Source organism: Oncorhynchus nerka, linkage group LG5 (assembly GCF_034236695.1).
Source record: "Oncorhynchus nerka isolate Pitt River linkage group LG5, Oner_Uvic_2.0, whole genome shotgun sequence".
NCBI lineage: Eukaryota > Metazoa > Chordata > Actinopteri > Salmoniformes > Salmonidae > Oncorhynchus > Oncorhynchus nerka.
Genome location: NC_088400.1, coordinates 17,943,553 through 17,965,914, shown reverse-complemented (window position 1 = coordinate 17,965,914; position 22,362 = coordinate 17,943,553). Strand labels below are relative to the sequence as shown.

Below are 22,362 nucleotides of genomic sequence, written 5' to 3'. Positions count from 1 at the left end.
CGGGAGGTGTTTATGTACCTGCAGTCGGGATGTGTTTATGTACCTGCAGTCGGGAGGTGTTTATGTACCTGCAGTCGGGAGGTGTTTGACCAGCTCCAGGTGTTTATGTACCTGCAGTCGGGAGGTGTTTATGTACCTGCAGTCGGGAGGTGTTTGACCAGCTCCAGGTGTTTATGTATCTGCAGTCGGGAGGTGTTTATGTACCTGCAGTCGGGAGGTGTTTGACCAGCTCCAGGTGTTTATGTACCTGCAGTCGGGAGGTATTTGACCAGCTCCAGGTGTTTATGTACCTGCAGTCGGGAGGTGTTTGACCAGCTCCAGGTGTTTATGTACCTGCAGTCGGGAGGTATTTGACCAGCTCCAGGTGTTTATGTACCTGCAGTCGGGAGGTGTTTATGTACATGCAGTCAGGAGGTATTTGACCAGCTCCAGGTGTTTATGTACCTGCAGTCGGGAGGTGTTTATGTACCTGCAGTCGGGAGGTGTTTGACCAGCTCCAGGTGTTTATGTACCTGCAGTCGGGAGGTGTTTGACCAGCTCCAGGTGTTTATGTACCTGCAGTCGGGAGGTGTTTGACCAGCTCCAGGTGTTTATGTACCTGCAGTCGGGAGGTGTTTATGTACCTGCAGTCGGGAGGTGTTTGACCAGCTCCAGGTGTTTATGTACCTGCAGTCGGGAGGTGTTTGACCAGCTCCAGGTGTTTATGTACCTGCAGTCGGGAGGTGTTTGACCAGCTCCAGGTGTTTATGTACCTGCAGTCGGGAGGTGTTTGACCAGCTCCAGGTGTTTATGTACCTGCAGTCGGGAGGTATTTGACCAGCTCCAGGTGTTTATGTACCTGCAGTCGGGAGGTGTTTGACCAGCTCCAGGTGTTTATGTACCTGCAGTCGGGAGGTGTTTGACCAGCTCCAGGTGTTTATGTACCTGCAGTCGGGAGGTGTTTGACCAGCTCCAGGTGTTTATGTACCTGCAGTCGGGAGGTGTTTGACCAGCTCCAGGTGTTTATGTACCTGCAGTCAGGAGGTATTTGACCAGCTCCAGGTGTTTATGTACCTGCAGTCGGGAGGTGTTTATGTACCTGCAGTCGGGAGGTGTTTATGTACCTGCAGTCGGGATGTGTTTGACCAGCTCCAGGTGTTTATGTACCTGCAGTCGGGAGGTGTTTATGTACCTGCAGTCGGGAGGTGTTTGACCAGCTCCAGGTGTTTATGTACCTGCAGTCGGGAGGTGTTTGACCAGCTCCAGGTGTTTATGTACCTGCAGTCGGGAGGTGTTTGACCAGCTCCAGGTGTTTATGTACCTGCAGTCGGGAGGTGTTTATGTACCTGCAGTCGGGATGTGTTTATGTACCTGCAGTCGGGAGGTGTTTATGTACCTGCAGTCGGGAGGTGTTTGACCAGCTCCAGGTGTTTATGTACCTGCAGTCGGGAGGTGTTTGACCAGCTCCAGGTGTTTATGTACCTGCAGTCGGGAGGTGTTTATGTACCTGCAGTCAGGAGGTATTTGACCAGCTCCAGGTGTTTATGTACCTGCAGTCGGGAGGTGTTTATGTACATGCAGTCAGGAGGTATTTGACCAGCTCCAGGTGTTTATGTACCTGCAGTCGGGAGGTGTTTGACCAGCTCCAGGTGTTTATGTACCTGCAGTCGGGAGGTATTTGACCAGCTCCAGGTGTTTATGTACCTGCAGTCAGGGAGGTGTTTGACCAGCTCCAGGTGTTTATGTCAGTCGGGAGGTGTTTGACCAGCTCCAGGTGTTTATGTACCTGCAGTCGGGAGGTATTTGACCAGCTCCAGGTGTTTATGTACCTGCAGTCGGGAGGTGTTTATGTACCTGCAGTCAGGAGGTATTTGACCAGCTCCAGGTGTTTATGTACCTGCAGTCGGGAGGTGTTTATGTACATGCAGTCAGGAGGTATTTGACCAGCTCCAGGTGTTTATGTACCTGCAGTCGGGAGGTGTTTGACCAGCTCCAGGTGTTTATGTACCTGCAGTCGGGAGGTGTTTGACCAGCTCCAGGTGTTTATGTACCTGCAGTCGGGAGGTGTTTGACCAGCTCCAGGTGTTTATGTACCTGCAGTCGGGAGGTGTTTGACCAGCTCCAGGTGTTTATGTACCTGCAGTCGGGAGGTGTTTGACCAGCTCCAGGTGTTTATGTACCTGCAGTCGGGAGTGTTTGACCAGCTCCAAGTGTTCGGGAGGTGTTTGACCAGCTCCAGGTGTTTATGTACCTGCAGTCAGGAGGTATTTGACCAGCTCCAGGTGTTTATGTACCTGCAGTCGGGAGGTGTTTATGTACCTGCAGTCGGGAGGTGTTTATGTACCTGCAGTCGGGATGTGTTTGACCAGCTCCAGGTGTTTATGTACCTGCAGTCGGGAGGTGTTTATGTACCTGCAGTCGGGAGGTGTTTGACCAGCTCCAGGTGTTTATGTACCTGCAGTCGGGAGGTGTTTGACCAGCTCCAGGTGTTTATGTACCTGCAGTCGGGAGGTGTTTGACCAGCTCCAGGTGTTTATGTACCTGCAGTCGGGAGGTGTTTATGTACCTGCAGTCGGGATGTGTTTATGTACCTGCAGTCGGGAGGTGTTTATGTACCTGCAGTCGGGAGGTGTTTGACCAGCTCCAGGTGTTTATGTACCTGCAGTCGGGAGGTGTTTGACCAGCTCCAGGTGTTTATGTACCTGCAGTCGGGAGGTGTTTATGTACCTGCAGTCAGGAGGTATTTGACCAGCTCCAGGTGTTTATGTACCTGCAGTCGGGAGGTGTTTATGTACATGCAGTCAGGAGGTATTTGACCAGCTCCAGGTGTTTATGTACCTGCAGTCGGGAGGTGTTTGACCAGCTCCAGGTGTTTATGTACCTGCAGTCGGGAGGTGTTTATGTACCTGCAGTCGGGAGGTGTTTGACCAGCTCCAGGTGTTTATGTACCTGCAGTCGGGAGGTGTTTGACCAGCTCCAGGTGTTTATGTACCTGCAGTCGGGAGGTGTTTATGTACCTGCAGTCAGGAGGTATTTGACCAGCTCCAGGTGTTTATGTACCTGCAGTCGGGAGGTGTTTATGTACATGCAGTCAGGAGGTATTTGACCAGCTCCAGGTGTTTATGTACCTGCAGTCGGGAGGTGTTTATGTACCTGCAGTCGGGAGGTGTTTGACCAGCTCCAGGTGTTTATGTACCTGCAGTCGGGAGGTGTTTGACCAGCTCCAGGTGTTTATGTACCTGCAGTCAGGAGGTATTTGACCAGCTCCAGGTGTTTATGTACCTGCAGTCGGGAGGTGTTTATGTACCTGCAGTCGGGAGGTGTTTATGTACCTGCAGTCGGGATGTGTTTGACCAGCTCCAGGTGTTTATGTACCTGCAGTCGGGAGGTGTTTATGTACCTGCAGTCGGGAGGTGTTTGACCAGCTCCAGGTGTTTATGTACCTGCAGTCGGGAGGTGTTTGACCAGCTCCAGGTGTTTATGTACCTGCAGTCGGGATGTGTTTATGTACCTGCAGTCGGGAGGTGTTTATGTACCTGCAGTCGGGAGGTGTTTATGTACCTGCAGTCAGGAGGTATTTGACCAGCTCCAGGTGTTTATGTACCTGCAGTCGGGAGGTGTTTATGTACATGCAGTCAGGAGGTATTTGACCAGCTCCAGGTGTTTATGTACCTGCAGTCGGGAGGTATTTGACCAGCTCCAGGTGTTTATGTACCTGCAGTCGGGAGGTGTTTATGTACCTGCAGTCGGGAGGTGTTTATGTACCTGCAGTCGGGATGTGTTTGACCAGCTCCAGGTGTTTATGTACCTGCAGTCGGGAGGTGTTTATGTACCTGCAGTCGGGAGGTGTTTGACCAGCTCCAGGTGTTTATGTACCTGCAGTCGGGAGGTGTTTGACCAGCTCCAGGTGTTTATGTACCTGCAGTCGGGATGTGTTTATGTACCTGCAGTCGGGAGGTGTTTATGTACCTGCAGTCGGGAGGTGTTTATGTACCTGCAGTCAGGAGGTATTTGACCAGCTCCAGGTGTTTATGTACCTGCAGTCGGGAGGTGTTTATGTACATGCAGTCAGGAGGTATTTGACCAGCTCCAGGTGTTTATGTACCTGCAGTCGGGAGGTGTTTGACCAGCTCCAGGTGTTTATGTACCTGCAGTCGGGAGGTATTTGACCAGCTCCAGGTGTTTATGTACCTGCAGTCGGGAGGTGTTTATGTACCTGCAGTCGGGAGGTGTTTATGTACATGCAGTCAGGAGGTATTTGACCAGCTCCAGGTGTTTATGTACCTGCAGTCGGGAGGTGTTTGACCAGCTCCAGGTGTTTATGTACCTGCAGTCGGGAGGTATTTGACCAGCTCCAGGTGTTTATGTACCTGCAGTCGGGAGGTGTTTATGTACCTGCAGTCGGGAGGTGTTTGGCCAGCTCCAGGTGTTTATGTACCTGCAGTCGGGAGGTGTTTGACCAGCTCCAGGTGTTTATGTACCTGCAGTCGGGAGGTGTTTGGCCAGCTCCAGGTGTTTATGTACCTGCAGTCGGGAGGTGTTTGACCAGCTCCAGGTGTTTATGTACCTGCAGTCGGGAGGTGTTTGACCAGCTCCAGGTGTTTATGTACCTGCAGTCAGGAGGTGTTTGACCAGCTCCAGGTGTTTATGTACCTGCAGTCGGGAGGTGTTTGGCCAGCTCCAGGTGTTTATGTACCTGCAGTCAGGAGGTGTTTGACCAGCTCCAGGTGTTTATGTACCTGCAGTCGGGAGGTGTTTGACCAGCTCCAGGTGTTTATGTACCTGCAGTCGGGAGGTGTTTGGCCAGCTCCAGGTGTTTATGTACCTGCAGTCAGGAGGTGTTTGACCAGCTCCAGGTGTTTATGTACCTGCAGTCGGGAGGTGTTTGACCAGCTCCAGGTGTTTATGTACCTGCAGTCGGGAGGTGTTTATGTACCTGCAGTCAGGAGTTATTTGACCAGCTCCAGGTGTTTATGTACCTGCAGTCGGGAGGTGTTTATGTACCTGCAGTCGGGATGTGTTTATGTACCTGCAGTCGGGAGGTGTTTATGTACCTGCAGTCGGGAGGTGTTTATGTACCTGCAGTCGGGAGGTGTTTATGTACCTGCAGTCGGGAGGTGTTTATGTACCTGCAGTCGGGAGGTGTTTGACCAGCTCCAGGTGTTTATGTACCTGCAGTCAGGATGTGTTTGACCAGCTTCAGGTGTTTATGTACCTGCAGTCGGGAGGTGTTTGACCAGCTCCAGGTGTTTATGTACCTGCAGTCTGGAGGTGTTTGACCAGCTCCAGGTGTTTGTGTACCTGCAGTCAGGAGGTATTTGACCAGCTCCAGGTGACCCTCCTGTGCAGCCTCCATGAGAGGCGTGGAGCAGCCCAGCTCGATGTCAGCCCCGGCCTTGATGAGGAAGTCGGCCACCTCCAGGAACCCTCCACAGCAGGACAGCGTCAGGGCTGTTTCCTGGGTCTCCTCCGTCTGGGCGTTGATGTTCGCACCTGGAGATGGATGGAGGAGAGCGAGAGAGATGGATGGAGGAGAGCGAGAGAGATGGATGGAGGAGAGCGAGAGAGATGGATGGAGGAGAGCGAGAGAGCGAGAGAGAGAGGGAGGTAAGTGTCTATATTAGGAGTGAGACCCTCACCAACAGGCCTGACAAAGCACTTCATTGCACACAATAACATAGTATATATGCAACAGCATTGAACAGTGTGCAGGTATCCATTTATCTTCCAGTTGATTACCCTGAGCCAGTAGCAGGGCCACCATCTCTTCATGACCTTCTCGGGCTGCCTCCATCAGAGGAGTGTAACCTTCATCATTCACCTGGACACATTAAAACAGACAGTTACACGACGCTGAGTCCCAAAAACCCCACCTCCCCTCCCATCACCCCCCAGTACCCCCCCCATTCCTCGCCACCCCCAGTACCCCCCCAGTCCCTCGCCCCCCCATTCCCTCGCCACCCCCAGTACCCCCCCATTCCTCGCCACCCCCAGTACCCCCCCCAGTCCCTCGCCCCCCCATTCCCTCGCCACCCCCAGTACCCCCCCATTCCCTCGCCACCCCCAGTCCCCCATTTGAACAAGTGTCCCAAAGCTGAAGGAGTGAAAATGATCAAGGTGGCGAGTTCACCCCTCCAGTAGGCACTTCGACTGAGCCTGCAACCCTGCCGCTCCCACAGCAAAGTGGAATCCCACAAGGCAGTGCGTTTATTTATGCAATTTCACAAAAGAATGGAGAGGCGTGCCTAATTATATGACACGTGCATTGGTTTGTCTGATGTCGAGACTTGACATGTAAAAGCTACAAAAATAACCCCCAAATGAAACATTTAACTATTACTGAGGGGGGGGGTTGTTCATTTGAATTTCATGCTTGTTTTATTATTTAAAAGTGGAACATGATGTAAGTCAGGAGTGTGTCCTGAAGCTGATGGATTTACTAAGCCCCTCGCCACTCGCCTTCTGGACATTAACCTCAGTGTGACAACGGAGGATCCTCAGAGCAGGTTTGGGATTCGCCGTCTCTCTGTGTGACCCTAACCCTCCTTCACCCACATTTAAACATCCACTGGTTTAGGACTGTGTTGCTACTCACCTCCTCGAGGTTGGCCCCTCTCTCTATGAGCAGAGCTGCTAGATCCACATGCCCGCCGCAGGCTGCCAGGGTGAGGGGCGACTCGAAGGAGTCAGCTGGCATGTTGACCTGCGCCCCGCTGTCCAACAGCAGCCGTGCCACCTCCACATGCCCATCCTGGGACAGGAAGAGCACACACACACACAGGGACAACATAAGCACCTGAGTTGGTTATGACACAGAGTTACACACACATTCTCACACACAAGCAGGGAGAGAGGAGAGAGGGTCTGTGTGTGGGGTCATATGTTCACCATGCAGGGAGAGAGGAGAGAGGGGCTGTGTGTTGGGTCATATGTTCACCATGCAGGGAGAGAGGAGAGAGGGGCTGTGTGTTGGGTCATATGTTCACCATGCAGGGAGAGAGGAGAGAGGGGCTGTGTGTTGGGTCATATGTTCACCATGCAGGGAGAGAGGAGAGAGGGGATGTGTGTTGGGTCATATGTTCACCATGCAGGGAGAGAGGAGAGAGGGGATGTGTGTTGGGTCATATGTTCACCATGCAGGGAGAGAGGGGATGTGTGTTGGGTCATATGTTCACCATGCAGGGAGAGAGGAGAGAGGGGCTGTGTGTTGGGTCATATGTTCACCATGCAGGGAGAGAGGGGATGTGTGTTGGGTCATATGTTCACCATGCAGGGAGAGAGGAGAGAGGGGATGTGTGTTGGGTCATATGTTCACCATGCAGGGAGAGAGGGGATGTGTGTTGGGTCATATGTTCACCATGCAGGGAGAGAGGAGAGAGGGGCTGTGTGTTGGGTCATATGTTCACCATGCAGGGAGAGAGGGGATGTGTGTTGGGTCATATGTTCACCATGCAGGGAGAGAGGAGAGAGGGGATGTGTGTTGGGTCATATGCTCACCATGCAGGGAGAGAGAGGGGCTGTGTGTTGGGTCATATGCTCACCATGCAGGGAGAGAGGAGAGAGGGGCTGTGTGTTGGGTCATATGTTCACCATGCAGGGAGAGAGAGGGGCTGTGTGTCGGGTCATATGCTCACCATGCAGGGAGAGAGAGGGGATGTGTGTTGGGTCATATGTTCACCATGCAGGGAGAGAGGAGAGAGGGGCTGTGTGTCGGGTCATATGTTCACCATGCAGGGAGAGAGGAGAGAGGGGCTGTGTGTTGGGTCATATGTTCACCATGCAGGGAGAGAGGAGAGAGGGGCTGTGTGTCGGGTCATATGTTCACCATGCAGGGAGAGAGGAGAGAGGGGCTGTGTGTTGGGTCATATGTTCACCATGCAGCGAGAGAGGAGAGAGGGGCTGTGTGTTGGGTCATATGTTCACCATGCAGCGAGAGAGGAGAGAGGGGCTGTGTGTTGGGTCATATATATGTTCACCATGCAGCGAGAGAGGGGATGTGTGTTGGGTCATATGTTCACCATGCAGGGAGAGAGAGGGGATGTGTGTTGGGTCATATGTTCACCATGCAGGGAGAGAGAGGGGATGTGTGTTGGGTCATATGTTCACCATGCAGGGAGAGAGAGGGGCTGTGTGTTGGGTCATATGTTCACCATGCAGGGAGAGAGGAGAGAAGGGCTGTGTGTTGGGTCATATGTTCACCATGCAGGGAGAGAGGAGAGAGGGGATGTGTGTTGGGTCATATGTTCACCATGCAGGGAGAGAGGAGAGAGGGGCTGTGTGTCGGGTCATATGTTCACCATGCAGGGAGAGAGGAGAGAGGGGCTGTGTGTTGGGTCATATGTTCACCATGCAGGGAGAGAGGAGAGAGGGGCTGTGTGTTGGGTCATATGTTCACCATGCAGGGAGAGAGGAGAGAGGGGCTGTGTGTTGGGTCATATGTTCACCATGCAGGGAGAGAGAGGGGCTGTGTGTTGGGTCATATGTTCACCATGCAGGGAGAGAGAGGGGCTGTGTGTTGGGTCATATGTTCACCATGCAGGGAGAGAGGAGAGAGGGGCTGTGTGTTGGGTCATATGTTCACCATGCAGCGAGAGAGAGGGGCTGTGTGTTGGGTCATATACTCACCATGCAGGCTTCCATCAGCGCTGTGTGCATCTCATCGGTCTTATGCTCCTGATCTGCCCCGGCTTCCAGCAGAAACCTCACCATGTCCAGATGACCTAATATATATATATAGAGAGAGAGGGCAGGGGAGAGAGAGAGAGAGGGCAGGGGAGAGAGAGAGAGAGGGCAGGGGAGAGAGAGAGAGAGAGAGAGAGCAGGGGAGAGAGGGCAGGGGAGAGAGGGCAGGGAGAGAGGGCAGGGGAGAGAGGGCAGGGAGAGGGCAGGAGAGAGGGCAGGAGAGAGGGCAGGGGAGAGAGGGCAGGGGAGAGAGGGCAGGGGAGAGAGGGCAGGGGGGAGAGAGGGCAGGGGAGAGAGGGCAGGGGAGAGAGGGCAGGGGAGAGAGGGCAGGGGAGAGAGGGCAGGGGAGAGAGGGCAGGGGAGAGAGGGCAGGGGAGAGAGGGCAGGGGAGAGAGGGCAGGGGAGAGAGGGCAGGGGAGAGAGGGCAGGAGAGAGAGGGCAGGGAGAGAGGGCAGGGGAGAGAGGGCAGGGGAGAGAGGGCAGGGGAGAGAGGGCAGGGGAGAGAGGGCAGGGGAGAGAGGGCAGGGGAGAGAGGGCAGGGGAGAGAGGGCAGGGGGGAGAGGGCAGGGGAGAGAGGGGGCAGGGGAGAGAGGGGCAGGGGGAGAGAGGGGGCAGGGGGAGAGGGGGCAGGGGGAGAGGGCAGGGGGAGAGGGGGCAGGGGAGAGAGGGGGCAGGGGAGAGGGGGCAGGGGAGAGAGGGGGCAGGGGAGAGAGGGGGCAGGGGAGAGAGGGGGCAGGGGAGAGAGGGGGCAGGGGAGAGAGGGGGCAGGGGAGAGAGGGGGCAGGGGAGAGAGGGGGCAGGGGAGAGAGGGGGCAGGGGAGAGAGGGGGCAGGGGAGAGAGGGCAGGGGAGAGAGGGCAGGGGAGAGAGGGCAGGGGAGAGAGGGCAGGGGAGAGAGGGCAGGGGAGAGAGGGCAGGGGAGAGAGGGCAGGGGAGACAGGGCAGGGGAGAGAGGGCAGGGGGAGAGGGCAGGGGGAGAGGGCAGGGGGAGAGGGGGCAGGGGAGAGAGGGGGCAGGGGAGAGAGGGGGCAGGGGGAGAGGGCAGGAGAGAGGGGGCAGGGGAGAGAGGGGGCAGGGGAGAGAGGGGGCAGGGGAGAGAGGGGGCAGGGGGAGAGAGGGGGCAGGGGAGAGAGGGGGCAGGGGAGAGAGGGGGCAGGGGAGAGAGGGGGCAGGGGAGAGAGGGGGAGGGGAGAGGAGGGGGAGAGAGGAGAGGAGAGAGAGGGCAGGAGAGAGAGGGCAGGAGAGAGAGGGCAGGAGAGAGAGGGCAGAGAGAGAGGGCAGGAGAGAGAGGGCAGGAGAGAGAGGGCAGGAGAGAGAGGGCAGGAGAGAGAGGGCAGGAGAGAGAGGGCAGGAGAGAGAGGGCAGGAGAGAGAGGGCAGGAGAGAGAGGGCAGGAGAGAGAGGGCAGGAGAGAGAGGGCAGGAGAGAGAGGGCAGGAGAGAGAGGGCAGGAGAGAGAGGGCAGGAGAGAGAGGGCAGGAGAGAGAGGGCAGGAGAGAGAGGGCAGGAGAGAGAGGGCAGGAGAGAGAGGGCAGGAGAGAGAGGGCAGGAGAGAGAGGGCAGAGAGAGAGGGCAGGAGAGAGAGGGCAGGAGAGAGATGGCAGGAGAGAGAGGGCAGGAGAGAGAGGGCAGGAGAGAGAGGGCAGGAGAGAGAGGGCAGGAGAGAGAGGGCAGGGAGAGAGAGGGCAGGGAGAGAGGGCAGGAGAGAGAGGGCAGGAGAGAGAGGGCAGGAGAGAGAGGGCAGGGAGAGAGGGCAGGAGAGAGAGGGCAGGGGAGAGAGGGCAGGGAGGGGAGAGAGGGCAGGGGAGAGAGGGCAGGGGAGAGAGGGCAGGGGAGAGAGGGCAGGGGAGAGAGGGCAGGGGAGAGAGAGAGGAGAGAGAGAGGGCAGGGGAGAGAGAGAGAGGGCAGGGGAGAGAGAGAGAGGGCAGGGGAGAGAGAGAGAGGGCAGGGGAGAGAGAGAGAGGGCAGGGGAGAGAGAGAGAGGGCAGGGAGAGAGAGAGAGGGCGGGGGAGAGAGAGAGAGGGCGGGGGAGAGAGAGAGAGGGCGGGGGAGAGAGAGAGAGGGCGGGGGAGAGAGAGAGAGGGCGGGGAGAGAGAGAGAGGGCGGGGGAGAGAGAGAGAGGGGGGGGAGAGAGAGAGAGGGCGGAGGAGAGAGAGAGAGGGCGGAGGAGAGAGAGAAGCAGAAACTATTATTTTGTTGTCTGAGACTATGAAGGTTGCATTGGGGGGGGGCGATGTGAGCGAGTGCCACATGAAAACATCTAAAAAAAAACAGTCAAAGGGAACACTTGAATACTCCGACGAGAAGTGAAGAAGACCTTTGTAGCAGGCGAGTGTGAGGGCGCTCTCCTTGAACTCGTTGGAGTGTGTGTTGATCCCGGCGCCGTACTCCAGCAGAACCCTGGCCACCTCCACATGGCCCGCGCTCGCCCCCTCCATTAGAGGGGTGTGTCCGTTCTCATTGTGATCCTCGATGTTGGCCCCCTCCTTCAGGAGAACCTTCACCACATCCACAAACCCCCCAGCACACGCATACGTCAGGGCTGTGTTACCTACAGAAGGAGAGAGAGACCATACGTCAGGGCTGTGTTACCTACAGAGGGAGAGAGAGACCTTACGTCAGGGCTGTGTTACGTGTGTTAGTGATGTTTAGATGTAATGCAACTCGATGGGGGCCGAGATGGTGAATAGGGACATATTGTCCAAGCAGAAATCTAAACATTTTGGTTTGGACAAAAAATGATGACAAGAAATAACCAGACGCACATTGAGCAAGGCAGATGGAAAACGATAAAGAAATATGTGTATTGGTACCGGTGGAGGACTGTGCGTTGGCGTCAGCCCCGTGGACCAGGAGCAGCTTGACGATGTCGACGTAACCGCCGCTCGCCGCCGCCATCAGGGGAGTGATGTCACCTTTAATCCCCCGGTCCTCCACGTTGGCATGCATGGCGAGCAGCACCTAACAACCAATCACAGTCGGGGTCAGAGCTGTATGCTGTAGAGATTGTGGGGGACTGAACCGCATTCTGAGGACACCTTTCACGGAAGTTACTGAAATGACTTATTCGAAAAGGTTGATTACACACTTGCGACAGACACACACACACACACACTGCTCTCACACACACACACACACACTGCTCTCACACACACACACACACACACTGCTCTCACACACACACACACTGCTCTCACACACACACACACACTGCTCTCACACACACACACACTGCTCTCACACACACACACACTGCTCTCACACACACACACACTGCTCTCACACACACACACACTGCTCTCACACACACACACACTGCTCTCACACACACACACACTGCTCTCACACACACTGCTCTCACACACACTGCTCTCACACACACACACACACTGCTCTCACACACACACACACTGCTCTCACACACACACACACTGCTCTCACACACACACACCTGTGCGAGTTCATAGTATCCAGCAGAGCAGGCGAGGCAGAGAAGACTCTCTCCTTCCTCCGTGTGTTCGTTGACGCTCCGCCCCTCGTCTAGCAGCTTCCTCACGGCGTTCACGTCTCCATCCGAACACGCCTCTGCTAGACTACGGCTGAAAATAACCAGACTGCTACAATTACTGCCACTGTGACAGGAGAACAAACACACACACACACTTCGTAATCAAACAGTTACAATTACTGCCACTATGACAAGAGAACACACACCCCTGAGAAACACACACACACAACTAATGCCACACACACAGCTCATAATCATACTTATTTTATTACTGTGAGAGAAACTACCAGACATATGATGACTGAACTGTTTGATCAGGTAACATATTGATCGCGGCAGTAATAGATTGATTGACATTCAGATATTGACTGCTATATTCAGTTTGTCTCACATACTTGTCGGCCTGGCCAGCGTTGTTCTCTTCTCATTTATTGACAGATGTATTGACAGATGAACTGGGGTAGACACACACAGTTGAAGTCGGAAGTTTACATACACTTAGGTTGGAGTCATTAAAACTCGTTTTCAACCACTCCACAAATTTCTTGTGAACAAACTATAGTTTTGTCAAGTTGGTTAGGACATCCACTTTGTGCATGACAAGTCATTTTTCCAACAATTGTTTACAAATTATTTCACTTATAATTCAGTGTATCACAATTCCAGTGGGTCAGAATTTTACATACACTAAGCTGAATGTGCCTTTAAATAGCTTGGAAAATTCCAGAAAATGATGTCATGACTTTAGAAGCTTCTGATAGGCTAATTGACATCATTTGAGTCAATTGGAGTTGTACCTGTGGATGTATTTCAAGGCCCCTACCTTCAAACCCAGTGCCTCTTTACTTGACATCATTGGAAAATCAAAAGAAATCAGCCAAGACCTCAGAAAAGAAATTGCCGACCTCCACAAGTCTGGTTCATCCTTGGGAGCAATTTCCCAATGTTCATCTGTATAAACAATAGTACGCAAGTATAAACACCATGGGACCACGCATCCGTCATACCGCTCAGGAAGGAGACGCGTTCTGTCTCCTAGAGATTAATGTACTTTTGCGAAAAGTGCAAATCAATCCCAGAACAAGAGCAAAGGACCTTGTGAAGATGCTGGAGGAAACAGGTACAAAAGTATCAATATCCACAGTAAAATGAGTCCTATATCGACATAACCTGAAAGGCCGCTCAGCAAGGAAGAAGCCACTGCTCCAAAACAGCCATAAAAAAGCCAGACTACGGTTTGCAACTGCACATGGGGACAAAGATCACACTATTTGGAGAAATGTCCTCTGGTCTGATGAAACAGAAATAGAACTGTTTGATCATAATGACCATCATTATGTTTGGAGGAAAAAGGGGGAGGCTTGCAAGTCGAAGAACACCATCCCAACCATGAAGCACAGGGGGTGGCAGCATCATGTTGTGGGGGTGCTTTGCTGCAGGAGGGACTGGGGTGCACTTCACAAAATAGATGGCATCATGAGGATGAAAAATGTGGTGGATATATTGAACAACATCTCAAGACATCAGAAGTTGTACCTGTGGATGTATTTCAAGGCCCCTACCTTCAAACCCAGTGCCTCTTTACTTGGTCGCAAATGGGTCTTCCAAATGGACAATGACCCCGAGCATACTTCCAAAGTTGTGGAAAAATGGCCATCACAAAGCCCTGACCTCAATCCTATAGAACATTTGTGGACAGAACTGATAAAGTGTGTGCGAGCAAGGAGGCCTACAAACCAGACTCCGTTCACCAGCTCTGTCAGGAAGAATGGGCCAAAATTCACCCAATTTAATATGGGAGGCATGTGGAAGGGTACCCCAAAAGTTTGACCCAAGTTAAACAATTTAAAGGCAATGCTAGCAAATACTAATTGAGTGTATGTAAACTTCTGACCCATTGGGAATGTGATGAAAGAAATAAAAGCTGAAATAAATTATTAATAAATAAACAATTATTCTGACATTTTACATTCTTAAAATAAAGTGGTGATCCTAACTGACCTAAGACATGGAATTGTTACTAGAATCAATTATCAGGAATTGTGAAAAACTGAGTTTAAATGCATTAGGCTAAGGTGTATGTAAACTTCCGACTTCAACTGTACTTGTCGGCCTGGCCAGCGTTGAGTGTGTTCTCTTCTCATGTATTGATAGATGGACTGGGATAGATACATACTTGTCGGCCTGGCCAGCGTTGAGTGTGTTCTCTGCTCTCATGTATTGATAGATGGACTGGGATAGATACATACTTGTCGGCCTGGCCAGCGTTGAGTGTGTTCTCTGCTCTCATGCGTGTCAGGGCAGCAGCCGCCTCGTCCAGGGCACAGCTCACTGACGACGTCAGCCTCCGCAGCACCTCGGGATCTGCAAACGCTTTACCATCCGCAGTTGACAGTTTACCAATGCCTTCCGGGTTAAAGGTCATCACAGGAAACACAGGCATGGGGGCAAAACCACACCAAAGAAGCCAGGCAGGTGATCGTAGAGGCAAGTCCAGCCACAGCCAATCCAATCCAATGTTAGTAGCAGCATTCATAACAAAAAATACAAAACACAACACAAGCATGGGTTAGATCCAAATCAGGAAAACAGATTTGACAAGCTTAACAGTCTTGGGTATATACACTGAGTGTACAAACCATGACACATAGTGCTCTTCCATTAAATAAACTGAGCAGGTGAATCCAGGTGAAAGCTATGATCCCTTATTGATGTCACTTGTTAAATCCCCTTCAAATTAGTGGAGATGAACTGGAGGAGACACGTTAAAGAAGTTTTTTTTGAAGCCTTAAAACATTTGAGACATTGATTGTGTGTGTGTGTGTGTGTGTGTGTGCCAAGAACTGCAACGCTGCTGGGTTGTTCACGCTCAACAGTTTCCTGTGTTTATTAAAAATGGTCCACCACCCAAAGGACATCAAGCCAACTGGACAACTGTGGGAAGAATTGGAGTCGACATGGGCCAGCATCCCTGTGGAACGCTTTTGACACCTTGTAGAGGCCATGCCTCGACGAATTGAGGCTGTTCTGAGGGCAAAAGGTGTTCCTAATATTTTGTACACTCGGTGTATGTCTATATGTCCAAACGTCTTGGTCTAGAGGCATTTTCACATGAAGTAATGTGAAAGTATTTCCACCTTTCCCCCTGAGAAGCTAGGTGAAAACGTAGACATATGTCCTTAACCGACTGACCCAGGTCTCACAGATCTAACCCCTGGGGGCTACACGAGAGTCTAAGCAATGGGTTAGGGTGCTACCTGAAGGGAAAAGGACTGGCTAGTGTCTAGGGGGGTGGCTAGTGTCTAGAGGGGTGGCTAGTGTCTAGAGGGGTGGCTAGTGTCTAGAGGGGTGGCTAGTGTCTAGGGGGTGTCTAGTGTCTAGGGGGTGGCTAGGGGGTGGCTAGGGGGTGTCTAGGGGGTGTCTAGGGGGGTGGCTAGTGTCTAGGGTGGTGGCTAGGGGGGTGGCTAGTGTCTAGGGGGTGGCTAGTGTCTAGGGGGTGGCTAGTGTCTAGGGGGTGGCTAGGGGTGGCTAGTGGCTAGGCGGGTGGCTAGTGTCTAGAGTCTAGGGGGTGGCTAGTGTCTAGGGGGGTGGCTAGTGTCTAGGCGGGTGGCTAGGGGGTGGCTAGTGGCTAGGCGGGTGGCTAGGCGGGGGTAGGGGCTGGCTAGTGTCTTGGGGTAGGGGCTGGCTAGTGTCTTGGGGTAGGGGCTAGTGTCTTAGGGGGTAGGGGCTGGCTAGTGTCTTGGGGTAGGGGCCTTGGGTAGGGGCTGGCTAGTGTCTTGGGGGCGTAGGGGCTGGCTAGTGTCTTGGGGCGTAGGGGCTGGCTAGTGTCTTGGGGCGTAGGGGCTGGCTAGTGTCTTGGGGCGTAGGGGCTGGCTAGTGTCTTGGGGCTAGGGGCTGGCTAGTGTCTTGGGGCGTAGGGGCTGGCTAGTGTCTTGGGGCGTAGGGGCTGGCTAGTGTCTTGGGGCGTAGGGGCTGGCTAGTGTCTTGGGGCGTAGGGGCTGGCTAGTGTCTTGGGGCGTAGGGGCTGGCTAGTGTCTTGGGGCGTAGGGGCTGGCTAGTGTCTTGGGGGCGTAGGGGCTGGCTAGTGTCTTGGGGCGTAGGGGGCTGGCTAGTGTCTTGGGGCGTAGGGGCTGGCTAAGGGGCTGGCTAGGGGAGTGTCTTGGGGCGTAGGGGCTGGCTAGTGTCTAGGGGAGTGTCTTGGGGCGTAGGGGCTGGCTAGTGTCTAGGGGCTGGCTAGTGTCTAGGGGGCTGGCTAGGGGCCAGAAGGGTAGGGGCTGGCTAGGGGCCAGAAGGGTAGGGGCTGGCTAGGGGCCAGAAGGGTAGGGGGGCTGGCTAGGGGCCAGAAGGGTAGGGGCCTGGCTAGGGGCTGGCTAGGGGCCAGAAGGGTAGGGGCTGGCTAGGGGCCAGAAGGGTAGGGGCTGGCTAGGGGCCAGAAGGGTAGGGGCTGGCTAAGGGCCAGAAGGGTAGGGGCTGGCTAAGGGCCAGAAGGGTAGGGGCTGGCTAAGGGCCAGAAGGGTAGGGGCTGGCTAAGGGCCAGAAGGGTAGGGGCTGGCTAAGGGCCAGAAGGGTAGGGGCTGGCTAAGGGCCAGAAGGGTAGGGGCTGGCTAAGGGCCAGAAGGGTAGGGGCTAGCTAGGGGCCAGAAGGGTAGGGGCTAGCTAGGGGCCAGAAAGGTAGGGGCTAGCTAGGGGCCAGAAAGGTAGGGGCGAGGGGCTTGGGGACCTATATGCTAGCAGGGCTCTGTCTTGTGAATTATACACGAGACCTAGCCTGGTGGACTAGCACTGTGTGTAGAAGGTGTTGGACAAGAAAGGCACAGCAGGGAGAAAAGCAGGAATGTCATACACGAGTGTGTGTGAGTGGGAGAGAGGGAGGGAAGAGAAAGCCAGCAGAAGAGAGGGAGAGGACCGAGATGCAGGGAAGGGAGGGAGGAGAGCAAGAGAGAGAAGCAGGCAGGAGGGAAAAAACAGATTTTGTTCCGTTAACATACTGAAGGACCTCTTTCACAAGGACCAAGACACACTTCCCATCCAGGGAGGCCAGCCAAGCCAAAACTGTGTGCGTGTCCGTTGACATGAGACAAGGGACAAAGTGAGAGCATGCTAGCAAGAGAAACACCCCGCCTACCCGCCAAAAATAAATAAAACACAAAAAGATTCAGAAAGAAAGCAACATTGGGTTCAGAGCTCAAGACAGCAGCCATACAGTACGGCACCATCTATGTACCAGAAAAGTTTAGAAGTGGGTGGGTCCAGCCAGTCAGTGTTTATATCACCACTGTGTGAGTGAGTCTAAAAACTTAGCCGACACCTGGCTGTCAGAAGGATTTTACAATGTTTCCCCAGGCGGGCAGGCAGGGCAAGTAGTGGAGGGCTGAGGTCTGGGTGGTTGATTGTTGTGTTGTCCTGTCTCAACAACATCACCACGGCTTTTGACAACAAGCAGTATTGTGCGGCTGTTTTTGACTGATCTGGCCAAAGCCTTTGATTCTGTTAACCACTGCATCCTGATCAACACAGTCAGCGACCTATGGTTCTGAGGATTAGCCTTGTTTGAAAACTATTTCTCTGGCCGTGTACAATCCAAGGGGTCTGCTTTCTAACCCACTGGCTGTATCTACGGGAGTTCCACAAGGATAGATTCTTGGGCCGACCCTATTCTCGGTGTATATTAAGAATGTTGCGCATGCTTCTGGTGACCCTCATCCACCTTTATTACACTATCCTGTACACAACTGGCCCCTCCCTGAACACGTAACCACCCTACAACATAGCTTTAACATCCAACATACCTTCTCTGACCTTACCAATACCAAAAAAAGGAAATGCATGCTCTTCAATTGGAACTTACCTCAACCTGCCTACTCTCCTAACATTCTCAACCTCATTCCATACACACATCACCCACCTATAGTTTAAATTTACATCTAGAATTGGTTTCCTAAACCGCAACAGAACATCCTTCACCCACTCTGCCAAGCACACCCTTGTAAAAATGACCATACTGCCAATCCTGGACTATGACGATGTAGTTTACAGGCTTGCCCCCAAAACAACTTGTCATTTACCACACTGCCATACGCTTTGTTACCAGTGCCCCCTTAAACACTTATCACTGTGGCCTTTACACCCTGGTCAACTGGCCCTCGTTACATACACGACATCAGAACCACTGGTACCAATTTATTTACAAGTCCCCCCCTCTACCTCAACTACCAATAGCAACCTGCTCTCTGGTAGAGGCATTGTACTGGTCATTCCAAGCCCAGCACTTCCTGTGGCCATCAATCATTCCAGTTTTCGCCGCCAACGACTGGAACGAGCTGCATAAGATCTTCAAACTTGACACATTCAAGCCACCACACTCCTTTAAAAACATTACCTGATCTGCTGACTGATCAATATGCCTGCTGATCATCGTCTGCATTGTTGACATTTTTGCCTCCTGTTATTGTGGTATTTCTGCACTAACCTAGTGTGAATGTTTCTCATTAGGGCGGCAGCTAGCCTAGTGGGTAAATCGTTGGGCCAGTAACCAAAAGGTCGCTAGTTCGAATACCCGAGCATTCAAGGTGAAAAATCTGTCGATATGTCCTTTAGCACTTACCTCCAATTTGCTCCAAGGGCGCCGTACAACTACGGCTGACCCTGTAAACCACCGGGTACTACTACGGCTGACCCAGTAAACCACCGGGTACTACTACGGCTGACCCAGTAAACCACCGGGTACTACTACGGCTGACCCTGTAAACCACCGGGTACTACTACGGCTGACCCTGTAAACCACCGGGTACTACTACGGCTGACCCTGTAAACCACCGGGTACTACTACGGCTGACCCTGTAAACCACCGGGTACTACTACGGCTGACCCTGTAAACCACCGGGTACTACTACGGCTGACCCTGTAAACCACCGGGTACTACTACGGCTGACCCTGTAAACCACCGGGTACTACTACGGCTGACCCTGTAAACCACCGGGTACTACTACGGCTGACCCTGTAAACCACCGGGTACTACTACGGCTGACCCTGTAAACCACCGGGTACTACTACGGCTGACCCTGTAAACCACCGGGTACTACTACGGCTGACCCTGTAAACCACCGGGTACTACTACGGCTGACCCTGTAAACCACCGGGTACTACTACGGCTGACCCTGTAAACCACCGGGTACTACTACGGCTGACCCTGTAAACCACCGGGTACTACTACGGCTGACCCTGTAAACCACCGGGTACTACTACGGCTGACCCTGTAAACCACCGGGTACTACTACGGCTGACCCTGTAAACCACCGGGTACTACTACGGCTGACCCTGTAAACCACCGGGTACTACTACGGCTGACCCTGTAAACCACAGGGTACTACTACGGCTGACCCTGTAAACCACAGGGTACTACCACGGCTGACCCTGTAAACCACCGGGTACTACCACGGCTGACCCAGTAAACCACCGGGTACTACCACGGCTGACCCAGTAAACCACCACGTACTACCACGGCTGACCCAGTAAACCACCACGTACTACTACGGCTGACCCTGTAAACCACCAGGTACTACTACGGCTGACCCAGTAAACCACCAGGTACTACTACGGCTGACCCTGTAAACCACCAGGTACTACTACGGCTGACCCTGTAAACCACCAGGTACTACTACGGCTGACCCTGTAAACCACCAGGTACTACTACGGCTGACCCTGTAAACCACCAGGTACTACTACGGCTGACCCTGTAAACCACCAGGTACTACTACGGCTGACCCTGTAAACCACCAGGTACTACTACGGCTGACCCTGTAAACCACCAGGTACTACTACGGCTGACCCAGTAAACCACCAGGTACTACTACGGCTGACCCTGTAAACCACCAGGTACTACTACGGCTGACCCTGTAAACCACTACGGCTGACCCAGTAAACCACCAGGTACTACTACGGCTGACCCTGTAAACCACCAGGTACTACTACGGCTGACCGAGTAAACCACCAGGTACTACTACGGCTGACCCAGTAAACCACCAGGTACTACTACGGCTGACCCTGTAAACCACCAGGTACTACTACGGCTGACCCTGTAAACCACCAGGTACTACTACGGCTGACCCAGTAAACCACCAGGTACTACTACGGCTGACCCAGTAAACCACCAGGTACTACTACGGCTGACCCTGTAAACCACCAGGTACTACTACGGCTGACCCTGTAAACCACCAGGTACTACTACGGCTGACCCAGTAAACCACCAGGTACTACTACGGCTGACCCAGTAAACCACCAGGTACTACTACGGCTGACCCAGTAAACCACCAGGTACTACTACGGCTGACCCTGTAAACCACCAGGTACTACTACGGCTGACCCTGTAAACCACCAGGTACTACTACGGCTGACCCTGTAAACCACCAGGTACTACTACGGCTGACCCTGTAAACCACCAGGTACTACTACGGCTGACCCAGTAAACCACCAGGTACAACTACGGCTGACCCAGTAAACCACCAGGTACTACTACGGCTGACCCAGTAAACCACCAGGTACTACTACGGCTGACCCAGTAAACCACCAGGTACTACTACGGCTGACCCTGTAAACCACCACGTACTACTACGGCTGACCCAGTAAACCACCAGGTACTACTACGGCTGACCCTGTAAACCACCAGGTACTACTACGGCTGACCCTGTAAACCACCAGGTACTACTACGGCTGACCCTGTAAACCACCAGGTACTACTACGGCTGACCCTGTAAACCACCACGTACTACTACGGCTGACCCAGTAAACCACCAGGTACTACTACGGCTGACCCAGTAAACCACCAGGTACTACTACGGCTGACCCTGTAAACCACCAGGTACTACTACGGCTGACCCTGTAAACCACCAGGTACTACTACGGCTGACCCAGTAAACCACCAGGTACTACTACGGCTGACCCAGTAAACCACCAGGTACTACTACGGCTGACCCAGTAAACCACCAGGTACTACTACGGCTGACCCTGTAAACCACCAGGTACTACTACGGCTGACCCTGTAAACCACCAGGTACTACTACGGCTGACCCTGTAAACCACCAGGTACTACTACGGCTGACCCTGTAAACCACCAGGTACTACTACGGCTGACCCAGTAAACCACCAGGTACTACTACGGCTGACCCAGTAAACCACCAGGTACAACTACGGCTGACCCAGTAAACCACCAGGTACTACTACGGCTGACCCAGTAAACCACCAGGTACTACTACGGCTGACCCAGTAAACCACCAGGTACTACTACGGCTGACCCTGTAAACCACCAGGTACTACTACGGCTGACCCTGTAAACCACCAGGTACTACTACGGCTGACCCTGTAAACCACCACGTACTACTACGGCTGACCCAGTAAACCACCAGGTACTACTACGGCTGACCCAGTAAACCACCAGGTACTACTACGGCTGACCCTGTAAACCACCAGGTACTACTACGGCTGACCCTGTAAACCACCAGGTACTACTACGGCTGACCCAGTAAACCACCAGGTACTACTACGGCTGACCCTGTAAACCACCAGGTACTACTACGGCTGACCCTGTAAACCACCAGGTACTACTACGGCTGACCCTGTAAACCACCAGGTACTACTACGGCTGACCCTGTAAACCACCAGGTACTACTACGGCTGACCCTGTAAACCACCACGTACTACTACGGCTGACCCAGTAAACCACCAGGTACTACTACGGCTGACCCAGTAAACCACCAGGTACTACTACGGCTGACCCTGTAAACCACCAGGTACTACTACGGCTGACCCTGTAAACCACCAGGTACTACTACGGCTGACCCAGTAAACCACCAGGTACTACTACGGCTGACCCTGTAAACCACCAGGTACTACTACGGCTGACCCTGTAAACCACCAGGTACTACTACGGCTGACCCTGTAAACCACCAGGTACTACTACAGCTGACCCTGTAAACCACCAGGTACTACTACGGCTGACCCAGTAAACCACCAGGTACTACTACGGCTGACCCTGTAAACCACCAGGTACTACTACGGCTGACCCAGTAAACCACCACGTCACTGCACCTGTAAACCACCACGTCACTGCACCTGTAAACCACCATGTCACTGCACCTGTAAACCACCACGTCACTGCACCTGTAAACCACCACGTCACTGCACCTGTAAACCACCACGTC

At 53.4% G+C, this 22,362-nt stretch overlaps 1 protein-coding gene across 1 annotated transcript in view; it reads right to left on the bottom strand.

Annotated features, from left to right (window-relative positions):
* Positions 1 to 22,362, bottom strand: part of LOC115124642 (ankyrin repeat and KH domain-containing protein 1-like) — a 76,310-nt gene that overhangs the window by 37,299 nt on the left and 16,649 nt on the right. Inside the window, 8 exon segments of the mRNA XM_065018425.1 lie at positions 5,281 to 5,472; positions 5,719 to 5,800; positions 6,575 to 6,730; positions 8,605 to 8,699; positions 10,976 to 11,209; positions 11,472 to 11,619; positions 12,110 to 12,257; positions 14,416 to 14,572. Coding sequence (XP_064874497.1) covers positions 5,281 to 5,472; positions 5,719 to 5,800; positions 6,575 to 6,730; positions 8,605 to 8,699; positions 10,976 to 11,209; positions 11,472 to 11,619; positions 12,110 to 12,257; positions 14,416 to 14,572 — 1,212 coding nt within the window.